The sequence below is a fragment of the Balaenoptera borealis genome (assembly GCF_965194805.1).
Source record: "Balaenoptera borealis genome assembly, chromosome: 5".
NCBI classification, from domain to species: domain Eukaryota; kingdom Metazoa; phylum Chordata; class Mammalia; order Artiodactyla; family Balaenopteridae; genus Balaenoptera; species Balaenoptera borealis.
In genome coordinates, this window is record NC_138862.1 from 60,126,213 (window position 1) to 60,152,779 (window position 26,567).

The following is a 26,567-nucleotide window of genomic DNA, read 5'->3' on the forward strand; positions in this document are numbered from 1 at the left end:
AACCTAGGTGGATATGCCCAAGGAGGACTCTTCCTTTGGTCCCCTCACATACCTTATCACAGACATTACAAATATAGCAACACTGAAATAATAGATGTACGAATCCTTTGACTCAGCAATTCCACTTTTAAGAATTTATCCTACAAATATATTTATACATGTACTCAAAAACATATTCAAGGATATTCATTACATTATTTATAGTGACAAGGCGGAAATAATCTGTGGGTGGCAGACACTGCTACTTATCCACCAATATCCTTTCTTTCTGTTTTCTCTTTAACAGCAGAACTCCCAAGTTAGCCAAGTACATAGTTAATTTCCCAACCACCCTTACAGGTGACAGTGGTCACTTGATGAAGTTCTGGACAATGGGATAGAAGCCAGAGCTTCTGGGGGATACGTAAAGGGAGTGACATGCATTCTCTTCCCCACTTCATGCTGCCTGGGAAACATCTGAAGGAAGCTGGAACAGCCACTCCAAACTCACATATGGAAGCCCTGTAATAAAGGACCAGAGATCCCCCTACCCACTACCATGTATCTCTGAGCTGTTCCATAAAAGAGAAATAGATTTCTATTTTGTTTAAACCAGTATATTCTGGGGTCTTTTTTTTTTTCCAGATGCTTATACCATACTCTGATACACATCCCGAATGTCCACTAATAAGACACTAGATAAATAAATTGTGGTATATCCATATACTACCTGGCCATTAAAAAAGAAAAGGTAGATTTCTAAATACTGACATAGCAAAACCTCCAAAATATGTTGTTAAATGGAAATGCCTAAATCCCACTAATAGCAGTTTCTCAACCCTAGCAAAATATTAAAAATTACATAACAACTGTCTTGAAAATACCTAAGTGGGGCCACATCCCAGATAAACTGAATTAGAATACCTGAGTATAAATATGTCTGAGTCCAGATACTGGTTTTTTTTTTAATGGGAATTTTTTAAATGGAAATTAGAATCAGTCAGAGTTGAGAAACACTATGCTAGAGCATGAGGAAGCTGCATTACAGAAAGAAGGCAGAGAAATTTCACTCACCCTCTCTTACCACTCTTCTTCAACCCCTAATTCTACCACATCTACAAGGTATAAGGGATTCAGGACATGAGCAGGGGCCACTAGGGAGGGGAAACAAAAGCCCAGAGTCACCTCAAAGGGGCTGCCTTTTTCCCTGGCCAGATTTGTGTTCTTAGGCCTTTCATGGAGAATTACCATGTAACATTTAAATGTAGGTGACTTGCCTAAGATCACCAAAAGATACGTACCTCTAAAGAACCATTCGCTCTCAATCCACTGTTCTTTTTACAAGCTCATGTAAACATTTATTTGGGAGATATAATTCTTCCTCATGATATATAAAGTCATGACTTTCATATTTCACTAAGAAGCCTAACAAATTCCTCAAAAGACAGAATGTGACTTAAAGCTGCAGCAGAAGGTCACCCAGACAGCCAAGTGCCATAAGCTCCAACACTGAACAAGAAGAATAAGGGCATTTCTTTTACAATGATTTCAGCCCAAATAAAAGAAGGGTTTTACTGTAGCTTCTTCTTATTTTCTATATTATTTATTACTACCCACTCTGATTACTGATTCAAACACCCTACATCTGACAAAAGATTAAGCCAAAGACAAGTGCCTTACTAATTTGTTGGACAAACACATATTTTTTTTTTTTTTGCAAAGTAATCTAACAGCATGGCTGTTGAACGGAGAAAAATAATTATAGCAGCTTTATATATATATATAGGGCATTAATTATGTGCCAAGGACTGTCCTAATCACTTTAGTAATATTTTATCACTGAAATCTCCTAATAATACAATCAGGCAAACACCGTTACTCCAGTTTAAAGATAAGAAAATTCAGGCTGAGAAGTTAATAATTTAAGGTCACCTGGCTAGTAAACTGAAGAGCGGGAATTCAAATCACGAAACTAGACTGTAATCGTCACTCTGCTCCTTTTTCCAAAGTCTACCTGTAGATCATTGCATAAGGGCACAATAATGATTAGAGTCTCTCCAATGTGAATCAAATACATGGGAAAAGAGAGACACCTATTTACCTCTTCTTTTCTTTCTAACTCTACAGATAATGCAGTTTAGCATTACCTCCTTCATGAGAGACAATCTCCTTTTCTCAAGATTAGAAAGTTCCGGTTTCTGCTTCTTCCATTTTCTCTTCAAAGCTTTTTCTTGGAGCTCCCAGTGTACTAACGCTCTATTCTTCGATTTGTGTATTTCATGACGACGGATCTATATGGAAGAAAAAATATATAAAAGAATGTTTCAGGAACAAAGAACTTGCCTCTTCAGATGGTAGGACAACCTAACCTAGTTCAACTTTTTTTATTTTTTCTAGTCCAATATATGTATATTATATATATATTATATATATATAATATATATTCACAAAATTTTCTCCATCTCCTGAATTTTCAAAAATGATTTTTTGAAAAACAAGTATCTAAAACTAGTAGACCTAGGGAGTTCCCTGGTGGCCTAGTGGGTAGGATTCTGGGCTTTCACTGCTGTGGCCTGGGTTTAATCCCTGGTCGGGTACTGAGATCCCACAAGCCACGTGGCATGGTCAAAAAATAAATAAAACAAACTAGTAGACCTAGCTAAAACACAAAATGAAAGAATATTAATTTCTACTTCTTTTGCACAAGACTATCCAATAAAGTAGTGTTTTGAAAACTGCATCTTGGTACTCACTTAATGGGTGGTAAAATAAATTAGTGGGTCAAAACCAACATTTTTAAAAAATAAAATAGAATATAGAATAGAAAATATTAAGAACACATTGCACATAATAAAATTTAAGAATTCTTTTGTTAAATTTTTCAGTTACATATGTGTGTACATGTACAATTATAAACACACACACACACACACACACACACAGACTGAGTATGACATAAAAGGCACAAAATCCACTGAGTCATCTCTGGCAAAGGCACACCCATTCCATGATATTCACATCACCACCAAGAACTCACAATGCAGTGTGTTTATAGCCCTGCAATGGCTGCATGTGGAAGTGGGTCCATGGAGATGCAGGACTCCAAGGAAGTGGAATTCCAGAAGCAGAAGCAGAGATATGAGCCACAGCTTAAGAGTTAGAAGGGAGGAATTCACTAAGGTGGCTCAGGAACAAAAGCAGATATTGGCTTTACAAGCACACTAGTATTCAGAACTATGAATATGAACAAAACCTGTATGTCATCTGATAAAATGTACTACTGAGTTTGCACCATGTAAATATGAAATCAGTCCATTAAGAGACTAACAACCAAATATTATGTAAGGATTCTGATTCACAAAGAACAAATGAAGATGACATTTTTGAGACAATCAGGGAAATCTGAATATGGATTGGGATTAGGTAATACCAAAATATTAGTGTTACTTTTGTCAGGCATGATAATGGCATTGTGGTTATATAAGAAAATATCTATTTTTTTTAATGCAAACTGAATATGTAGGCACAAAATGACATGTCCTCTGGGCTTTGCTTTAAAATGCTCCAGTGAAGAAGCAACGGGTAAGATAAATGAAACAAGTATGGCAAAATTTTCATAACTATTATATCTAGGTGAACAGTATATGGGAGTTCTTTATACTTTTGTCGCTATTTTCATGTGAGTTTGAAATTTTTCATAATAAAAAAATTTTAAGTCAGTTGGGCATCATTATTATCCTCAACAAACATTTAATGAGTACCTACTACGATTAAGATTCCTAGGCCCACAAAGACGTATAAGATACTGCCTCTATCCCTCAAAAACATTAATAATCTGCCCAGAGAGATTGGACATATGCATATAAAGATAAATGACATGCATTAGATAGCATATACTCAATGCCTTATGTAGGTAGTAAGTACAACAACAGTTCAGAGAAGAAAGCAACTGTTGGGCAGCTTCAAAGAGTAGGACTTCAAACTTACTACAATAATCAAGAGAGTATGGTACTAGCATAACGATAGACACACAGATCAGTGGAACAGAAATGAGAGTCCAAAATAAACCCTTATCTTTACAGACAATTGATTTTCAACAAGGGTGCTAAGACAATTCAATGTGAAAAGAACAGTCTTTTTAATAAATGGTGCTTAGACAATTGGATATGCATTTGCAAAAGAATGAAGGTGGACTCCTACCTCACACCATACACAAAAATTAATTCAAAATGGATGAAAGGCCTAAACATAAGAGCTAAAACTTTAAAACTCTTAGACAAAAACATAGAAGTAAATATTTGTGAACCTTGGTTAGACAATGGTTTCTTAGATACGACACTAAAGCTACAAGTGACAAAAGAAAAAAATTAGATAAACTGGACTTCATGAAAATTTAAAACTTTTATGATTCAAAGGATACTATCAAGAAAGCTAAAACACAACTAACAGAATGGAAGAAAATATTTGCAAATCATATATCTGATAAGAAACATATCCAGAGTATATAAAGAACTCCTACTACTCAACAATAAAAACACAAATAATCCAATTTTATTTTTATTATATTTTATTTTTTGTGTCCCTCTCTTTATCAAGCCCAGTTCATAGTTGTCACATATTTCCTCTGGAAATTTTTAAATAACTAAGAGACTCGAAGAGACATTTCTCCAAAGAAGATACTACAAATGGCCAATAAATATATGAAAGGATACTCAACATCATTAGTCATTAGGGAAATGCAAATCAAAACTACAATGAGATTCCACTTTATACCCCCAGGAGAACTAAAACCACAAAGATGACAATGACAAATGCTGGCAAGGGATGTGGAAAAATTGGAACCCTCATACATGCTGGTGAGAATGTAAATGGTGCAGCCACTTTAGAAAACAGTTTGGCAGTTCCTCAGAAAGTTAAATACAGAGATATCATATGACTCAGCAATTCTACTTCCAGGTGTACACCCAAGAGACTAAGAGCATATGTTCACACAAAAACTTGTACACAAATATTCATAGCAGCATTATCTATAACAGTCAAAAAGTAGAAACAACCCAAATATCCAACAACTGATGAATCGATAAATAAAACATGGTATATCCGTAAACCAAATAGTATTTGGAAATAATAAGGAACGAAGTACTGATACATGCTACAACATGGATGAACCTTGAAAACATTACGCTAAAAGAAAGAAGCCAGATATAAAAGAATACATATTGGGGCTTCCCTGGTGGCGCAGTGGTTGGGGGTCTGCCTGCCAATGCAGGGGACACGGGTTCGTGCCCTGGTCTGGGAAGATCCCACATGCCGCGGAGCAACTAGGCCCGTGAGCCACAACTACTGAGCCTGCGCGTCTGGAGCCTGTGCTCCACAACAAGAGAGGCCGCGACAGTGAGAGGCCCGCGCACCGCGATGAAGAGTGGCCCCCGCTCGCCGCAACTGGAGAAGGCCCTCGCACAGCAACAAAGACCCAACACAGCCAAAAATAAATAAATAAATATTTTTTTTAAAAAAAAGAATACATATTATATTGCATTTATATGAAATGTCCAGAATAGGCAAATCCATAGAGACATAAAACAGATTAGCTGTTGCCAGGGATTGGACGGGTGGGGCATAGAGAGTGACTGTTAATGGGTAAAGGGTTACGTTTGGGGGAGTGACGAAAATGTTATAAAATTAGAAAGTTGCATAACTCTGTGAATATACTAAAAAGCAATGAACTGTACACTTTAAAAGGGTAGATTTTATGTTATGTGATTTATATCTTAATAAAACTGTTTAAAAAAACAAACAAACCTACAATAAAAGCTTTTTTTTTTAAAGTAAAACTTGAACTAGGATAAGGAAGCAAAGTAAGATTTGTACAGGAGGAGAAGAAGGTAGGGAAACTGTTCCAAGTAAAGAGAATAGCATGAATTGGGGCTCAAATGTGGAAATGTACATGGCATGTTCAAGGAATAAATTATAATGTATGTTTGTATAGGGAAGTAATGGTAATTAATGCCAGTGATATCTACAGATAGGAAAAGACGATAACTGTGTACAGGAAAATACTGGACTAGAGAGCTCTGAACTGTAAACCAAACCTATCTAATGAAATTCTAACGCATGCTAACTGATATGCCTAAGTAAAATAAGGAAGCCCAGGACATACACTTTTTGATTTTATATAGACATAAGCAAGATTAAAAATAACTGAACAACTTCTAAGAAGTGCCTCTGGTTTCTATTCTGTAGGTTAGAAGTATCAAGTATCAAATATCAAATAAGTCGATGAACAAACGACTTAACTTTCGATAGTAAACTTACCAGATCTTCAGGAGTTGCCCGATGAACGGTTAGATCAGTTACAGTGTTCTGCAAAAAAAAGATGGACTTTCTTTAAAAAGCAAAAGGTTTCTTACAAAATATTAGTATATGCTGAATTTTAATGGCTGAAAACGGATTCAAAATCCTGAGACCAAAAAGTCTTTCCTTGAGAATTAAATTCTCAATTTAAATATTAACATGGATTACTTTTAGGTGTCTTGTAGAAAATAACTGACTATTTTTAAGTGTCTCACAGAAATTAAGCACTAAATTCACCAAGCAAGCATACATTATATTAAAATAATGAAAACAACCAGGTAGTACATAATTCAAAACGAGTTAGTTTAACTAAAGTTATAGTTTTCAAACTATATTTCATGGAACAAGGCAACTCTAAAGATTCCTAAAATATAAAGTGTGAACCTCTCACTACAGAGAGGTTCAATTTGTGCCCATGCCAACACCTTAAGCATAGAACCTATCATAACGAGAGACAAATTTTGAGGGTATTGTATAATTTCATAAAATGTGAAAACAGTCACTCAAGTAAAAGGGCACTAAACCAAATGGCAGGGCTTCCACATTGCACAACTCCAGGTGGTTCCGTTGATATCACAGGCCATGTAAATAGCTCCCCTTGGAATTGTGCAGTGCACAACTTGCACAGCTCTGAGTAGCAGCCCTGCAATTTGGTCCTTTCCAAAATGACTTCAGCCATTGTGTTATACAGATTTGATAAGGCGGGGGAAAAAGCAATGTAGAGTTTTAATTCTAAGAGAAATACAGAGAACTGAGCCTAGTGAAATAGCTTCTGATGTATTCAAAGACTTAACCTTTGGGCCACAGTTTGTATTTAGCTCAAGTCTTTTATATACTAAAACTGTTATTCCTTCCATATTGATTTAGAAAAGTACAAGATACAACGGTAAGATCATGAGAATTGGTTTTTTTTGTTTTTTGGGGGGTTTTTCTGGCCATGCCACATGGCTTATGGGATCTTAGTTCCTCGACCAGGGATTGAACCTGGGTCCTCAGCAGTGAAAGTGCCAATCCTAACCACTGGACCACGAGGGAATTCCCGAGAATTGTTTTTAATAATCATAATAAAAATTCAGGCATATAAGTAATATGCTTGGAATTAGTTTTCATGGGAGAAAATATAATTTCATTTATACTACTATTGCTTAAAACTACAGTTGACTCTTGAACAACATGGGTTTGAACACAGATCCAATTATGTGTCGATATTTTTCAACACATACTACAGTGCGACACGATCCACAGTTGGTTGAACCCATGGATGCAAAACCACAGATACAGAGAGCCAACTGTAAAGTTATATGTGGATTTTCGACTGTGCAGAGGGTCGGTGCCCCTAACCCCCATGTTGTTCAAGGGTCAACTGTATTTTCTTCTGAAATTGCCTTTAAATCTAATTTACAAGCCATTTCAGAAAATGCCTCAGTATTTTCATCAAAACAGTATTATTCAGTTGAGCTCTCCTTCCTCATTTACCATTCACACCAAATGACCTATAACTCCTTTCAAGTTCTATCTACCTTCAAATAACAAAGTTTTTTCCACCACTGGAGATAATATCAAGTAAATGAGGAAGGCTCTGAATGCAATTTCAAATAATGGTTTTCAATTATGTTTTGAGCAACAGCAGCATATCAAAATAAATATGGAACTTCCCAAAGTAACCACTCTGAAGGGCACAACTTATGTTATCATGTGCATTTTTTCACCTTTTAATCAGTATCATTACCTTAGAGTCATATCCTTATACTATTTTACAGCCAATCACATGGCAACAAAGCAATCTAAACATAGAGAAATCCCCCTGCCCCACTTTCTAAGGCTGTCAGTTTGCCCAGGATACCTGGCTAAGGTGGTTGGCCACAACCCAGAAGATTCTAAGTCCAAAAGAATCCCTAAGATCCAAACTAGTCCCTGACCAGTTAATCTTCACAACAGAAAGTAAAAGTACCCAAAGTCTCATGGTCCAAACCAAAGTACCCAGCTCCAAAAGATAAAAATCCCCTTGATAATACCAACTGGTACTCAGGGTAGGAGCCAGGGATCATGTCTCAGATACCTGAGACCTGTCTTACATCTTACGAGAACCTTTGTACCGAAATTGACAAATCTCTGGAGATGAGCAAAAAACAATTCGAGGGGTAAGAGAGCAAGGATCACCCACTTTTTCAGTCAAAAATGCCACTCACATGATTATGATATCACAGGTTGCTATGGGCAAATCTAAAATATGTACCAAAAAATTTCAGATTTCAGGTTAACTAGAGTTGCCTTAAAGCAGTGAGTTTTCAAAGTAGAGGTAGGGGGACTTTTTAAAAACACACTCCCCACTCACTTAAGATCTCAGTTCTTAAAAAGAGGTAGAGCTATAGCCTCAGCATGCATATTGTTTAAAAACTCCCCAAAGGCATCTGCTCTTCCCTCCAAGACCTAGGATATTGGATTGGCCAAAAAGTTCATTCGGTTAAAGAATACGTTGTTCAATAAAGTTCTTGGTGAAAATGAAAAATGTCTTTTATTTTTACTTAAAACCAAACAAACGTTTTGGCCAACCCAATAACATGCCCAGAAACCAATTCCACCGTATCGCATGCTAAGCCCCATTCAGAGCACCATCCTGAGTGACTAAGGTCATGTCATCACATTTATTCCTTCCATGTAATGTTATACTGTGTATTATCCCACCTAGACTTACATCCCATTCTTGCTTTACTGACATTTTCTTCTTCTTTACTTTCAGTGCTTTCCTTCCTCCTCCATGGGGACCGTAACGGTTCACTCTGACAAATGACATCTAGGAGTAATAATCATATCAAATTTTAAAAATACATGAAAAACTAATAATTAATCATCACCAGAGAGGGAAAAAGATATCTAAGAAAATAAATTTTAAAACATCAGAAGAGAACTTTAAGTATAATGAAAGGAACAGGCTACCAAAAGACTTGGTTCTTTCACTTCACAATGATTAGAAAGTTGATACTGATAACTATGATAAAAGAGGTTTCAAATCAACAAATTAAATATATGTGATTAATAAAGAACCCTAGGAATGAAGCAAGTATGACCTAAAGCAGAGATCTATCTGACAGCAGTCATAAGCATTGTCACCTGTTACACAAATTCGCAATGAATAGAGGAAATGTCAATCACATGTGAACAATATGAATGTAAGAGAAGGACAGCAAGAGATAGTTGGGGTTCTTTTTTAAGCATCTAACACTCAAAATCACTACCAGACACATACATACTTACCTTAAAATAAAGGTGGTTAAATTTTAGAGAATGAATGAGTTATGATACGATCTCTAGTATATTTTTCACATAATACTAAATGGGGGTGATTACTGATACTAAACTAGAATACGAAAATGGCCAACAGTTGCTTGGCACTTTTAAAATGCAATGCTAAGGACATTAGACTAAACATCATACAAAATTAGAAAAAGACTCACAGTGCCTGAACACTAGGATTTGAGGATACATATGTGATTTTTAAAAAGCAACACATATACATGACTCCAATTCCAGAACTTCTTTAACATCTAAATAATTACGGAACTTTCCAGCTGACCCCCTTACTCCAAATTATCCTAAAACAAAGACTCTAGTATTTTCCTTAAGTACATCTATTAAAAAAAATCATTTAGTCTACTGTGAATAAAGATGACTAAATGCAAGTATTTCTCAGGAATTGGCCCTCTGTCCTATAACTCTTAGCAACCACATTCATTCTTTAAGCATGGTATCTAATTTCAGAACGTACAGTCCAGCAAAGGAGATAAGTCACATACAAGTTAGAGAATAACATTTAAGTGTTATCATAGTGATGGTGATGATGGCGATGATGATGACAGTGGTGGTGGTTATAATGATGGAATTAGCTACTAAGTACTTTCTTCAAGCCAGGTACTACTCTAAACTCTTCCCATATATTATCTCCTTTAATCCTCACACTAATCCCATGAAGTATTTACTATTTGTTACTCATTTTACAGATGAGAAAACTAAGGGACAAAGAGTTAACTGACTGGGAAGGTCACACAGTAAATTGCAGAGCCATATGTGCCATTTTAAAAGATATGGAATGGAATAGAACCAAGAGTCCAAAACAAAACTTTAAACTTATGGTCAGTTTACATTCAACAAAGGTGCCAAGAAACAAGTAAATGGGGAAAGAACAGTCTTTTATAGCTACTTTATTTATTTATTTATTTATTTATTTTTATTTTTGGCTATGTTGGGTCTTCGGTTCGTGCGAGGGCTTTCTCCAGTTACGGCAAGTGGGGGCCACTCTTCATCGCGGTGCGGGGACCGCTCTTCATCGCGGCGCGCGGGCCTTTCACTATCGCGGCCCCTCCCGTTGCGGGGCACAGGCTCCAGACGCGCAGGCTCAGTAGTTGTGGCTCACGGGCCCAGTTGCTCCGCGGCATGTGGGATCTTCCCAGACCAGGGCTCGAACCCGTGTCCCCTGCATTAGCAGGCAGACTCCCAACCACTGCGCCACCAGGGAAGCCCCAGAACAGTCTTTTAAAGTAATGGTGCTGGGACAACTGGATATCCATATGAAAAAGAATGAAGTAACACCCCCTACCTTACAACATGTAAAAAAATTAACTTAAAATGAATCACAGACTTAAATGTAAGAGCTAAAAGTACAAAACTCCTAGAAGATAACATAAGCATAAATTTTCACGAACCTTGGGTTAAGCAATGGTTTCTCAAAAATGACACTAAAAACACAAGCAACCAAAGAAAAAATAAATTGGACTCCATCAAAATTAAAAACTTTTGTGCTTCAAAGGACACCATCAAGAAAGTGAAAAGACAACCAAAAGAATGAGAGAAAACATTTGCAAATCATATATATAATAAGTTACTTGCATCCAGAATATATAAAGAACTCTTACAACTCAACAACAAAAAATCCAATTTTAAAATGGCTAAGGGGGCTTCCCTGGTGGCACAGTGGTTAAGAATCCACCTGCCAATGCAGGGGACACAGGTTTGAGCCCTGGTCCAGGAAGATCCCACATGCCGCAGAGCAACTAGGCCTGTGCGCCAAAACTACTGAGCCTGCACTCTAGAGTCCACGAGCCACAACTACTGAGCCCATGTGCCACAACTACTGAAGCCCGCGTGCCTAGAGCCCATGCTCTGCAACAAGACAAGCCACTGCAATGAGAAGCCCGCGCACCACAACGAAGAGTAGCCCCTACTCGCCGCAACTAGAGAAAACCCGCGTGCAGCAACGAAGACCCAATGCAGCCAAAAATAAATTTTAAATTTTTTTAAAAAAAGAAAGAAAAAATAAATAAATAAAATGGCTAAGGGATTTGAATACACATTTCCCCAAAGAAGATACTACAAATGGCCAATAAACATGTGAAGAGATGTTCAAGATCACCAGTCATTAAATGCAAATCAAAACCATAATGAGATATTACCTTACACCCACCAGGATGGTTATAATCAAAAAGATGTAAATAACAAGCTTTGGCGAGAATGTGGAGAAATTGGAATCCCCATATACCACTAGTGGGAATGCAAAATGGCATAGCCACTTTGGAAAACAGTTTGGCAGTTCCTAAAAAAGTTAAACACAGAGTTACTACTACATGACTCAGCAATTCTAGTCCCACATATATAGCAAAAAGAATTGAAAACTTATGTCCACACAAAAACTTGGACATGAATGTTCATAGCAACATTATTCTTAATAGACAAAAAGTGGAAACATCCCAAATATCCACTAACTGAAGAAGGGATAAATAAGATATTGTATATCCATATTCTGTAATATTATTTAGCAATAATAAGGAATGAAGTACTGACACATGCTACAACATGGATGAACCTTGAAAATATTATGCTAAGAGAAAGAAGCCAGACACCAAAGGTCATAAATTATATGATTCCATTTATATGAAATGTCCAGGATAGGCAAGTCCATAAAGACATAAAGTAGATTAGTGAAAATGTCCTGGAATTAGATAGTTGTGATGGTTGTAAAACTGTGAATATACTAAAAAACTCTAAACTGTATACTTTTAAAGGGCTAAATTTTATGGTCTGTGAGTTATATCTCAACAATGCTGTTATAAAAAAAGATATGGAAAAATATAATGGTTATTCAAAAAGGCTTTCTTATGTATTTTACTCTTTAACCACTTAGATCTTCGATTTACTTGGCAGAAACAAAGGGAAATCATAAAATGTCAGTATATCTAAATGATGAATTATGTATTCATTAAAATTATATTATGAAGAATGTAGGAAAGTACATAGAAAGTTCAGTGTAAAAAGTAGAATACAGAACTGCACATATAGTATATTCTCATGATGTTAATACACACACAATACTAATAAAGCACTTACCTGTGCTAAAAGCTTCACATTTAATCCCACAACCCGATGAGGCACATACTATCCTGAGACACACTAGAGCATAGTAGTTAAGAGTACAGTCTAAAACCAGACTGCCTGGGTTCACATCCCAGCTCTGCCACTAGCTGTAAAATGGAACTAATTAAATGCACAAGCTGCTCAGAACCCCTGCCCAGCACATACTAAGTTCTACTTAAGGATTACTAATGATTATGTCAGCAACAATTATTAACCCCCTTTCCCAAATGAGAAAACTGAGGCTTTTGGGATATTGCTCAAAGTCACAGAAATAATAATGCACAGAGCTGGGAGCTGACACTCAAAACCAGATCTGACTAATTATGACTAATTATAATAATGCACATTCTAGAAAACATTACTAGAATTAAGTTATCTCTGGTTGGTTCTATATTTTCCAAACTTTCTACGATGGACTCGTGTTACTCTTAAAATACTTTATTTCAAGTTATTTAAAATATTATACTTTTCCATCAGCCACAATTCTGAAAAACCGTCCCTGAATCTGAAGTACGCAAAGGTTAAGTTCACAATGGTGTAACAAAGCTGCTATCCTATCTCTGACTTTCCCTTCACCAACAAACTTCATGAAGGAGAGGCGTATTTCAGCACTTGTATTTACTAAGCCTCAGTTATACTTCAAACTTTTATAACACAGGAACCACCTATGCACTGAAAAGTGTTCTCTTGAACATCACCAGTAAAGGTGACCATATTTTTCTTGACCAAAGATCAGACTTCGTGGTCTAACAAAGGGATTCTGTGCCATTTACAGGAACCAGGTATCATAAGGGAGCTATAGTTTACATGCTGAAATGTAAGACTATAAAGATAGTCTGATGGTTTACAGTGCCAAGATGTCAAATAATAAAATTAGCATAACCCAGAAAATCTAGGTTCATTGGGAGAAAATCTAAAATACTAATAGCTTCCTAATTGCTAAAATTATTGGTCCCTTATTTCTCAGGCCCTTTCCATCTCTAGAGACACCCACTCCTGGAAGCTCGCCCCTCCCTTGGCTTCCATGACACTCTTTCTCCTGGTTTCTCTCCTATTCTTTTCTCCTTTTCTTTTCAGGCTAAGACAATACTCACATACTATGTAATCAAGGATCTTCACTCAGTTCTATCCCAGTCTTCTTTTCTTTCCATTGGACACCCACTCTCTTTGTCCAATAATTGTTTTTGAGAGTCTACCACATGCCAGGCACTGGCCAGGCACTGGAGATACAATAGTAAACAAGTCTAACATGGCACCAGCTCTCATGGAGCTTACTTCCTAGATCACCAAGGGGAATTCACATCTTCCCTTAGTGATCTCACCTACTCCCTTGCGCAAAGCTATCCATGTACTGGGAACACAAACACACTGTGAAAGTTAGTCCCAAATCAAGGATGCGTACCTTTCCTCAAAACACCTAACACTCATTTCCAACTGGCTTCTGTGCACATCTCTCAAATATCTCAAATACAGTATGGCTAATATACAGCTTAGCATCCATGGCCCCTCCCCACCAATGTCTAGTTCTTGATATATAACTGGCTTGCTCAGTAAATGTCTGCTGAATAACCCTGAAGTACAGAATTACCTTTCTTCCAGTTGCTCCAGTTTAAAACCTTAGCATCACCTTCTCTCCCTTCTTGTCTCAAAGCCAATCAGATACCAGAATCTATTCATTCTTTCCCTCAAACATCTCTCTCATGTCCCCCTTTTTTCATCTTTACTATGAATGTTTTTGTCCAGGTTCTCATTATTTCCCCTAATTAATCTTCCTTTCACTCATTTGCTTGCCCACTTCATCAACCATCTATTATTTCAACAAGTATTTTGAAAGCACCTGCCAAGAGCTAGGCACCAGATACAGCAAGAAAGTGGAATAACTCTGGACCCTCACAGAGCTTAGCTTGTCCGACCACAATTAAATAAGTAATTGCAATAAAAGGCTAACGTTGGAAGTAAATTCAGTGTCATAGAAATACCTAACTTACTCTACACAGTGAGAAAAGGCAACCTCCTCCTTCTAATTCCCCTAAAAATATTTAAGCTGAGAGCGGAACTATGACTAAAAGTTAGAAGCTGGGGAAAAAATGCTCCAGGTTGGGGTCGGGGGAGGGCACTTACAAAGGGTTTGAGAGGTTCAGTTTGACTAACAAAGATTTGAGAGGGTAGGAAGGCTAGAAAGAGGATAAAAAAGAAAGGCAGAGGCCAGATTATGGCCTTGTGAGCCACAGCAATTTGAACACTAACCTAAAGACCTATAGGAAGCCACTGAAGTGTTTTAAGCAAGGTCAGTTACGATGCGATTTAGTAAAACCACTCTGGCTAGTAGAAAATTGATCAAAGGGAAACAAGACCTCTTTCCAAACACTATCCCTCCAATCACTCCTACCCAGATATATGGATAGAGTATAGCTCTCAAAACTTTACTTCCTTCCTCAAAAGATTTTAACAGCGCTCCCCTGCAGAGAGGAATCCAGCTCAGCTCGGCACTCAGACACTCTCCCCGCTCCGTGCGGCCCAGCTGACCTTTCTTTGCAGTCATTTCTCCTCTCACATCTCCCACACATCCTAAAACAAAGCTCTCGCCTTCACATATAGTTCCAGCCGTTCCTTTCGCTCTGCTTGGAACACCCGTCACACTTTCACTCCCTTTTCCACGGGGTTAACTCCCACTCACTCTTCAAAACTCATTCAGGCGGGCCTTCCTGATAAACCCTTTCTTAACCTTCAAATCGACTTAAATGACCCTCCCTGTCCCCAAGTACCCCGGGTAGTTTGACTCTCTCCCACGAGACCGGAAATTCCTTGAAAACTACATTAGGGCACCCCAATTTCTAGCTCTGTGCGTAAGTGCCCGAAAGCGGTGCGCACGCGCACACTCAGGATGCTCCTGGGGGAGCGCGCTAGACACAAACACACCCAGACAGGCATCGTGACACGCACACACACTCGCAAAACACATGGAGTCGCGGGTGCACTTTCTGTAGTAAGGATCCTCAACCCAGGCGCCTGGATCTCCAGGGAACAGAGAGGAAGACGCCACGACCGTTCGCCCCGCCCTGTAGCCCCGGTCCCTAAGATTCTGTGGGGCGGGCTACAGGCCTCCGCCCCGTCATCGCAACCTGCCTTGCCGTTTCCTGACTGCTGCCTCCACCACGACTAAAACTCCAGGCTCCAGAACCACCCAGCCGGCCACAAGTTAACACAGCCCGCCGCTTCCGGGATGTTGCCTAGGTTACCGGAGCCCCGCCCATTCCATTGCGTACATCCGGCGAGGCCAGTGTGCAGGCGCCTCCCAAAATCTGGCTTGCGCTATGAGATAAAAAGGCTCTTGGCGTGTCTTGCGTTGGCCGCTTGTCGGCAGGGTTCCGGGCATAGTTTTGGAGGGTAGGCATGTAGCATTAGCCAGGTTCTTGTGAATTCTCAGAAAGAAAGACGTTGCTCCCCACACCAAACTTCACATGTCACACTTGCTTTCACCTCTGTTTATTCAAAAATATTTATTACTACCTACCAATGTGCCAGAGACTATGTTATATTCAGCGGAGTCTAAAAACAGGCAAAGTGCCTGGCCTCAGGAATCTTACTGTGTAATAGCAAACAGTTACCAACAATACAAATGTCAAATTAAAACTGTGACAAGTGCTAACAATTAGGCATACTAACTAGATACTAAACTTATGGGAATAATTGAATTACTAGGAAAGCTGAAAAGCAAGGATGAGTAAATTACCAGGGACGGATAAAGCTTTCCTGCAGAGGAAGCCACATATGCAAAGGTGTGTGGCAAGCGCAAGGGAGTGGAAAAAGTCCAGTACCTCTGGTGTTGGTGTAAGGAAGGCTGCCCTAATTGGGCGGAGCCAAGACAGGCATAGCTGTGTATCCCATGTTAAGATCTTCACAGAGCATTTCATTGGAAAACAGAGTTAATTTGCTCCAATAATACAACCTCCTTCAGGTCCCGGTTTTCTACTGTTAAGACACACCCATACATGGGCCAGCAAATACACATTCAACACCTTCTAGATGCAAAGAACTGCCTTCTAATAGTTTCCACTCTGATTGAGGAAGTTTGATGTAGTTATATTCAACGGTCAGTCAATATAATCATCCCCTGCATACATCTTCAACTCCCTGCCCCTCTCTGAGTTACTGAAAACTTGGCAAAACCACAATCCTGGCTATTTCAACACTGTATTTACTAAGTGCCTGAACCTTTCCAGATGAAACTGGAAGGAGCAAAACACTCAGCCGTGCTGACTTTAAATTCATGATCACTAATTTTAAGTGGGTCTTTAAAAATGACTGAAGACCACAGTACCGTTCCCTGCTCTATTAATTCTCCTACCCTCCCAAATGACAACTTTATACCTTCTCTCGTGCTCAACATCTCTTCCTCTATCCTCAGTCTCAGCCAGTGACCTTGCTCCCTACTTCACTGACAACACTGAAGCAATCTGAAGAGAACTTCCATAAGCTCTCAGCACTAATTCAATCCTCCTATCAGCATCTTTACCCACCAACCTGCCTTCCAGAAGCTCAACAAAATCCAAACACAAACATGAAGAACATTACATCAAGGTACATAATAACCAAATTCAGTGGTAAAGAAAAAAATCTTAAAAGCAGCCAGAGGGAAGACATTACAGAGGAACAAAAATAAGGATAACATCATATTTCTCATCAGAACTATTGCAAGCAAGAAGACAGTAAAACATCCTTAATGTATTAAAAGAAAAATACCTGTCAACCTAGAATTCTATATCTGTCAAAAATATATTTTAAAGATGAGGATGAAATAAATATGCTTCCACACACAACTGATAAAATTTATCACCAGCAGACCCCCACTATGAGGAATGTTAAAGTAGGTACTTCAAGCAGAAGGAAAATGATACCAGGTGGAAATCTGGATCTACACAATGACAAGCACTGGAAATAGCTACAGGAGTAAGTACGTAAGATTATTTTTCTTATTATTTAAATCTCTTTAAAAGATAGTTGACTACTTAAACAAGTATAATGCAAATGTATTGTGATGTTATAATATATGTAAAGGCAAAATGCATGGCAACAATAACATAAAGTCCAGAGGAAATATATTGTTGTAGGCTCTTATACTATTCTGATGTGTTATAAAATCACTTGAAGTTAGACTGTGACAAGTTAAAGATGTATTCTATAAACCCTAAAGCTATCACTAAAGTAGTAAGAATTACAGCTAAACAAGATGATATCTATAAAAAGAGATATTATAAAAGAGATAACAAAAAATAGTTGATCAAAAGTAGGCAGAAAAGTGCAAAAAAAGGAAACAAAGAACAGATGAGAGAAATAGAAAAAAACAGCAAGATGATAGATACAAATCAATTACTACATTAAATGCAAATAGTCTAATCACCTCGATTAAAGGGCAGAGATTGTCAGATTAGATTTTTTAAATTACTGCCTATAAAAAGAGACACACATTTATCAATAATATAAAAACACAAGTAAGTTTAATGTACAAGGATGGGAAAAGATATATCATGCTAACACTAATCAAAAGAAAGCTGGAGTGGCTTTACCAATATTTGATGAAGTAGATTTCAGAGCAAAGAATATTATCAGGGGTAAATAAGATCATTTCATGATGGTAAAGGGGCCATTAAATCAAAAGTATACAACAATTCTAAACATTTATGCACCTAATAAGAGAGCTTCAAAATAAATGAAGCAAAAACTGATAGAACTGCAATGTGAAATAAACTCCACAATTATAGTCAGAAATTTCAATCCCCCTCCCAGAATAACCTGTAATACAAGTAGGTAGAAAATCAGCAAGGTTATAATAGGCTTGAAAAACATTATCAGCCATCTTGACCTGATTACATATATAGAATATTACTCCAACAACCAGCAGAATACAAATGCTTATCATATGTATACAGAATTTTTAGCAAGATGGACAATAATCTGGACCATAAAGCAAGTTTCAATAAATCCAAAAGGATTCAAGTTATGCTAGCTATGTTCTCTGACCACAATGGTTAAATACAAAGAGGAAAGAAATAATAAAGATTAAAGCTGAATCAATAAAATAGTAAAGCAAAAAACAATAGAGAAAACCAATGAAACTAACAGCTGAATCTTTGAGATGATTAATTAAATTGATGAACCTATAAACAAATTGATCAGGGGAAAGTTACATATAAATTACCAATATTGGAAATGAGAGAGGTGACAGATTCTACTGATACTAAAAGAATAATATAATATTTTTATTATTTTTATTTTTGGCTGTGTTGGGTCTTCGTTTCTGTGTGAGGGCTTTCTCCAGTTGCGGCGAGTGGGGGCCACTCTTCATCGCGGTGCGCGGGCCTCTCACTATCGCGGCCTCTCATGTTGCGGAGCACAGGCTTCAGACGCGCAGGCTCAGTAGTTGTGGCTCACGGGCCCAGTTGCTCCGCGGCATGTGGGATCTTCCCAGACCAGGGCTCGAACCCGTGTCCCCTGCATTGGCAGGCGGATTCTCAACCACTGCGCCACCAGGGAAGCCCTAATATAATATTTTGAACAACCCTATAGTAATAAATTCAACATCATAGGAAAAAATGGACAAATTCCTTGAAAAACATAAATTACCAGACTTTCTCAAGAAAAAATGGATAACCTAAATAGCCCTATATCTATTAAAGAAGTTAAAGTTGCAATTTAAAAAAAAAAAAAAAAAAAAACCTTCTCACAAAGAAAAATACAGGTCCAGATGGCTTTACTGGTGAATTCTACCAAACATTTGGGGAAGAAATATTACCAATTCTACAGAAACTCTTTCAAAAAAATTGAAGAGTTGAAGAGGAGGGAATAATTTCCAACTCACTCTATGAGGCCAGCATTATCCTGATATCTAAAGCAGAGATAAGTTTACAAGAAAACTACAGACGAATATCCCTCATGATTATAGATGCAAAAATTCTTAGCAAAATTTTAACAGAACTCATTTAATAAAATAATTATGCTGAGTGAAAGAAGCCAAACAAATTTTAAAAAGGGTATATACGGTGTGAGTCCATTTATGAGTCTCTAGAAAATGAAAGTTAATGTAGTAACAGAAAACAGACCACTGGATGCTTGAATAGAAAGGAAGCAGAGAGGAAGTAGGAGAGAGATTTAAAGGAAGAAGAAAACTTTAGAGGATGTTGGATATGTAGAAAATGGTTTCATGAGTATGTGTGTCTATAACACAGGTGATATATATGCTTTAAATATGTGAAGTTTGTTGTGTGTCAATTATACCTCAAGAAAGCTATTTATTTAGCTTTCTCTGGGTGGTCCAAATGTGAGCCAGATATGCTCCCCAAGCCATAAGATGCTCTACTTCTGCTTAGTCCACCTCCAGTTCCCCCATCCCAAATTCTCATCAGAGTATTTCTGAAGTCTTCCCTTTATTTCACTATAAACCTTTCCCACTCCCCTCTTGTCTTTGAGTCTCTGCCAAATGCAAGTGATGGTGGATGATCCTTCCTATATCAAATGCCAAATAAATAGTTTCTGTTTATTCTCATGTCAATAGTCTTTGTTTCCACAACTGCTTCTATTTTTTATGACACTGATTTTTTTTTTTACTATGGAGAAGATTCGTCTTCAGTACTACTATGAAAAGAATCATACGTTTTATATATTCTGATTTTCAAAATGTAAAAATACCTAAACTGGGATATAAATCATATAGATCTCTGGTTGGTTATGAGGAACAAAAAATAGGGAAGCTGGCAGACATGACCAAATCAGGACAATTCTGGGTTGATTGTTGCAGAGGTTATGGTTTGGCTTCCTGGACTGACTGCTGCAGAGATTGTGGGTCAAGTTCTATTGTTATATATCATCTGGCCATTGTCTGTTTGAATATTCAATCACAGACACCACCATGACTAGCAAACAAGAGATCAAGAGCAATGCAACTGTCCACCACTGCTCATGCCAATGAGTTGAGACTGATTTCTATTCCTTCTAGAGCTTAGGTAGTATCATTAATAACTTCTGCCAAAGTTAATGATAACTTCATCTTATAGCCTTTTCTATTTGTATAATTCTCACCATTGAGAAGACTGCTCTGATTATTAGGATAAACAATGAGTCAGCAATTCCTCTAGGTAGAGTACCTGAACAATCAAGGGTAGTCTCCTTTTGTAGCTTGCATCTGAGTCAGAATTTCCAAGCTTGGTAGTTTATAGAATTAAGAGTTTAGGTGTATAAAGAAGTCTTGGGATGCTGTTACTAAAGTGGATAAAATCTTAGTCTGAGGCAAACAAGACCATGTGTTCTGCCTGCAAAGGAAGTAGTAGCCTATAGGGGCACATGGAGATCCAAGAAAAAAGATTTTATCATAAAATGAAGTCAGAACCAAGAACTTACATATTTAGATCTCTATTAGTCTCTTCCAAGTGGCAAGTATTTGGCCCATCACCCTAAAAAGTTTGTTGAATTCAAATTTAGAATTACCTGGGGTCTGATCAATAGATTGTACTAATTGATTCTTTCTCTGGGAGAAGGGAAAATAGCAGAGTCACAGGTTAATGTGTTTAATGTAGTTTGTCCATGTAGGTGCAAGTGGAATAGCCATTGGCTATAGTTCTCTATGATCTCATTTGATGCTAGCCTATACGTTTTCATTGTGAGAATCCAATGATGAATGGCATATCCAACAGTCAGTAAGGCTGAGGGCAGAGGGTCCTATCTGGGACAATCTAAGAAGAGTGACTATGTTCTGATCCAACAATTATAATAAAGAGGGGGGGAAAGGAGAGAAGGGAGCATTCTGGGTAGAAAACATCAGTGATCTATATAGTAATAGAGAAGGAGAATATCAGTAAGTCGGTCAAAAACAAAACAACAATTAGACAGGGGTCCTGGTACAATGTCTTAGTTGGAATCTGTCCATTTTCCAAGGCCATGTGCTTATTCCAAAGGTCTTTGGTCCATTGTCTATTTCCAAAGATCATCTGCTTCTAAAGGATCTGTGATAATCCTCAGCTTGAAGTCCCCTATTGGAGTAGACTTCCAGTTATATGGAACTCTGAGTTGCTTATTTAGCTGTGAAAAGTTAAGTCAAAAATTGACTTACTGAAGTTTCACTAATATATTTGTTGTGTTAAAAAATGATTAAAGAAGACAACTTACGTGATACAAACAAACTTTACTTAACACTTCATGAAGTAGACAATCTCCTTTTGGAGAACTGCAAAATGGGGTAGAAGGAAGGAAGCTTTTACAGGATAAAGAAAGAACAGGAAAGAGAAAAACAGAAAATATCTGATTGGCTGGGGCCCCACAGTCAACCATGTTCGGGTGAGAAGGCCAAGAGCTGGCTTGCATTTGGGGATTGACCGAGTAAATATACTGCATTTCTGGTCAAGTGGAGCATTTAAAGGGATGCGAAAGTTATCTAAGTTTCAGTTTACTAATGTGGCACCCCAGGCAGGAGTGGCTCCATCTTGGGCCTAGAAAGGTATTTCAACAGTTATTAACAGTACCTAATAAGGTCCCTTCCAGTGAGGTTCAAGAGAGGTTTTTCCCAGTGTCTCTTCCAATAGATAAAATTTCCTAGTTGATGATCACCAACAGCCAATTTAAGAAGTGTCATGTGAAGCTGGCCTTAACGTGTCCATTATAGGACTTGCAATATTTTGCCACATCTGCATGGAGCAGAAAAGAGTCTAATATCAGGGGTGAAATTTCTAAAAGTATGTGCCTTCCTGTTAACAGTTCATAGGGATATAACCAATGTGTCACTGAGACATATGGCCAAAAGGGCTAGTGGGAGTACCTCTAGCCAAGAGAGCTCAAGAATTTCTGAAAGTTTTGCTAATTTTAATCTAAGGATTCCATTGGTTCTTTTCATCTTTCCAGAAGTTTGTGGGTGGTAAGGACAGTATAGTTTTTGAGAAAGAGTGATGCCATACAAAGTTCTTTTATAGTAGTTCATGTAAATTGTATGCCTTGGTCACTCGATATAAAAGTTGGTATACCCCAGATTCGAAACACAAAATCAAGCAGCTTTTTAGAGACTGCAAAGAATGTTCAACAAAGAAGATTTTCAGCAAGAAAATGCTGTAACCCATCCTAAAAATAAGTAAATCCCATGGAGAGTGGGAGCTGGATAAAATCTATCTGAAGCTCTTCAAAGGGTCCTGGAGGTTTGGGTTCCTGGCCATGCCTCATCTTTACAGTTTTTCCAGGATTATGTTGTTCACAAGTAACACATGTCCCCAAAATAATCTCAGCTGTCTTTTAAAGTTTTCCCACCAACATTGATTTAAGATAGTAAGCAATATGTCTTCACCATGATGCGTAATTTCATAGAGAAATTCAGCTAATATCCACTTGAAATCATCTGGTGCCACCAAATTGTCATCTTGAGAGTCTCAAGGATTATCTAAGTGAAGTATACACCACATTTCTTCCATTCTTCCTTTTCCAAATCATGGGCTGGATTTTTGATGTGGATATTTGATAATGGCTTCTTTGTCTCAATCCAGAGATTTGTCTTTTAGGGGGTTAGTTAGTATCATAATCTTGGTTAAGCCTGCTTGTTTGGCAAAATGATCTACTAGAGCATCTCCCTTAACTTCCATTTAATCTTTTTGTCTCTGTTACCATGGGCCTCAATCTTTACAATAGCCCTTTCACTGGGAAGTTGAAGTGCATCTAAAAATTTCTTAACTTGTTGTCCACTTTTGATGGGGATTCCAGCAGAAGTGAGAGAATCTTTTTGTTTCTAAAGCAGCATGTACTACTACAGAAGCATACCTGCTATCTGTATATGCGTTTATTCTCTGGTCTTTGGCTAGTTGACAAGCTCTAATAAGTGTTATAAATTCTGTCGTCTGGACTAACTTTCCCTAAGGTAGAGGACTATCCTGTAATGGAGAGTTGAGATTAGTGAAAGCATTAGCGATGGCATGATAATCTCCAGTTTCGACTTTGAAGTATGACCCATCAACAAATACTATTCTCAAAGGGAGAATTCTCAAAGGGAGAATCCTTTCTAATAAAGCTGAGTGAGGTACAGAAAGTCCCTAGCTGAAGCAAGACGATTGTGAGGTTCCCTTTCTGGTAAGGGCAGGAGAGTGGCAAAATTCAGGGTGTTGTGCAGTTAATAGTAATGTGAGAGGGAGAGGGCAACAGAAATTCATAAGAGGTTAACTGACGGACTTAAAAGTGTTGTGTGGAGACTGGTTCAAGATGGCGGAGTAGAAGGACGTGCTCTCACTTCCTCTTGCGAGAGCACCGGAATCACAACTAACTGCTGAACAACCATCGACAGGAAGACACTGGAACTCACCAAAAAAGATACCCCATATCCAAAGACAAAGAAGAAGCCACAGTGAGACGGTAGGAGGGGCGCAATCAAAATAAAATCAAATCCCATAACTGCTGGGTGGGTGACTCACAGACTGCAGAACACTTATACCACAGAAGTCCACCCACTGGAGTGAAGGTTCTGAGCCCCACGTCAGGCTTCCCAACGTGGGGGTCCGGCAACGGGAGGAGGAATTCCTACAGAATCAGACTTTGAAGGCTAGCGGGATTTCATTGCAGGACTTCGACAGTAGTGGGGGAAACAGACTCCATTCCTGGCGGGCACACACAAAGTAGTGTGTGCATCGGGACCCAGGGGAAGGAGCAGTGACCCCATAGGAGACTGAACCAGACCTACCTGCTAGTGTTGGAGGGTCTCCTGCAGAGGCAGGGGGTGGCTGTGTCTCACCATGAGGACAAGGACACTGGCAGCAGAAGTTTTGGGAAGTACTCCTTGGCGTGAGCCCTCCTAGGGTCCACCATTAGCCCCACCAAAGAGCCCAGGTAGGCTCCAGTGTTGGGTCGCCTCAGGCCAAACAACCAACAGGGAGAGAACCCAGCCCCACCCATCAGCACACAAGTGGATTAAAGTTTTACTGAGCTCTGCCCATCAGAGCAACACCAAGCTCTACCCACCACCAGTCCCTCCCATCGGGAAACTTGCACAAGCCTCTTAGATAGCCTCATCTACCAGAGGGCAGACAGCAGAAGCAAGAAGGTCTACAATCCTGCAGCCTGTGGAGCAAGAACCACATTCACAGAAAGATAGACAAGATGAAAAGGCAGAGGGCTATGTACCAGATGAAGGAACAAGATAAAACCCCAGAAAAACAACTAAATGAAGTGGAGATAGGCAACCTTCCAGAAAAAGAATTCAGAATAATGATAGTGAAGATGGTCCAGGACCTCGGAAAAACAATGGAGGCAAAGATAAAGAAGATGCAAGAAATATTTAACAAAGACCTAGAAGAATTAAAGAACAAACAGAGATGAAACATACAATAACTGAAATGAAAACTACAGTAGAAGGAATCAATAGCAGAATAACTGAGGCAGAAGAATGGATAAGTGACCTGGAAGACAGAATGGTAGAATTCACTGCTGTGGAACAAAATAAAGAAGAATGAAAAGAAATGAAGACAGCCTAAGAGACCTCGGGGACAGCAATAAACACAACAGCATTTGCATTATAGGGGTCCCAAAAGGAGAAGAGAGAGAGAAAGGACCCGAGAAAATATTTGAAGAGATTATAGTCGAAAACTTCCCTAACATGGGAAAGGAAATAGCCACCCAAGTCCAGGAAGTGCAGAGAGTCCCAGGCAGGATAAACCCAAGGAGAAACACGCCGAGGCACATAGTAATCAAATTGGCAAAAATTAAAGACAAAGAAAAATTATTGAAAGCAGCAAGGGAAAAATGACAAATAACATACAAGGGAACTCCCATAAGGTTAACAGCTGATTTCTCAGCAGAAACTCTACAAGCCAGAAGGGAGTGGCATGATACACTTAAAGTGATGAAAGGGAAGAACCTACAAAGAAGATTACTCTACCCAGCAAGGATCTCATTCAGAGTCAATGGAGAAATCAAAAGCTTTACAGAAAAGAAAAGCTAAGAGAATTCAGCACCACCAAACCAGTTCTACAACAAATGCTAAAGGAACTTCTCTAAGTGGGAAACACAAGAGAAGAAAAGGACCTACAAAAACAAACCCAAAACAATTAAGAAAATGGTAATAGGAACATACATATCGATAATTACCTTAAACGTGAATGGATTAAATGCTCCAACCAAAAGACACAGGCTCGCCAAATGGATACAAAAACAAGACCCTTATATATGCTGTCTACAAGAGACCCACTTCAGACCTAGGGACACATGCAGACTGAAAGTGAGGGGATGGAAAAAGATATTCCATGCAAATGGAAATCGAAAGAAAGCTGGAGTAGCAATATTCATATCAGATAAAATAGACTTTAAAATAAAGAATGTTACAAGAGACAAGGAAGGACACTATATAATGATCAAGGGATCAATCCAAGAAAAAGATATAACAATTATAAATATATATGCACCCAACATAGGAGCACTTCAATCCATAAGGCAACTGCTAACAGCTATAAAAGAAGAAATCAACAGTAACACAGTAATAGTGGGGACTTTAACACCTCACTTACACCAATGGACAGATCATCCAAACAGAAAATTAATGAGGAAACACAAGCTTTAAATGACGCAATAGACCAGATAGATTTAATTGATATTTATTGGACATTCCATCCAAAACAGCAGATTACACTTTCTTCTCAAGTGCACACGGAACATTCTCCAGGATAGATCACATCTTGGATCACAAATCAAGCCTCAGTAAATTTAAGAAAACTGAAATCATATCAAGCATCTTTTCTGACCACAACACTATGAGATTAGAAATGAATTACAGGGGAAAAAATGTAAAAAACACAAACACGTGGAGGCTAAACAATACG

At 38.3% G+C, this 26,567-nt stretch overlaps 1 protein-coding gene across 9 annotated transcripts in view; it reads right to left on the reverse strand.

The window, feature by feature from the left end:
* SPICE1 (spindle and centriole associated protein 1) overlaps window positions 1–26,567 on the reverse strand; it is a 176,532-nt gene that overhangs the window by 54,025 nt on the left and 95,940 nt on the right. For 4 of the 9 annotated variants that reach the window (XM_082394674.1, XM_082394675.1, XM_082394676.1 and 1 more), the window contains exons 3-5: window positions 9,051–9,127; window positions 6,295–6,342; window positions 2,127–2,270 (exon numbers count right to left, since the gene is read on the reverse strand). In XM_082394674.1, coding sequence (XP_082250800.1) covers window positions 2,127–2,270; window positions 6,295–6,342; window positions 9,051–9,127 — 269 coding nt within the window. Of the gene's footprint in view, window positions 1–2,126; window positions 2,271–6,294; window positions 6,343–9,028; window positions 9,128–12,711; window positions 12,775–15,264; window positions 15,823–15,864; window positions 15,982–26,567 lie in introns of those variants that run through there. The other 5 variants (XM_082394670.1, XM_082394669.1, XM_082394673.1 and 2 more) reach the window with 5 other exon arrangements.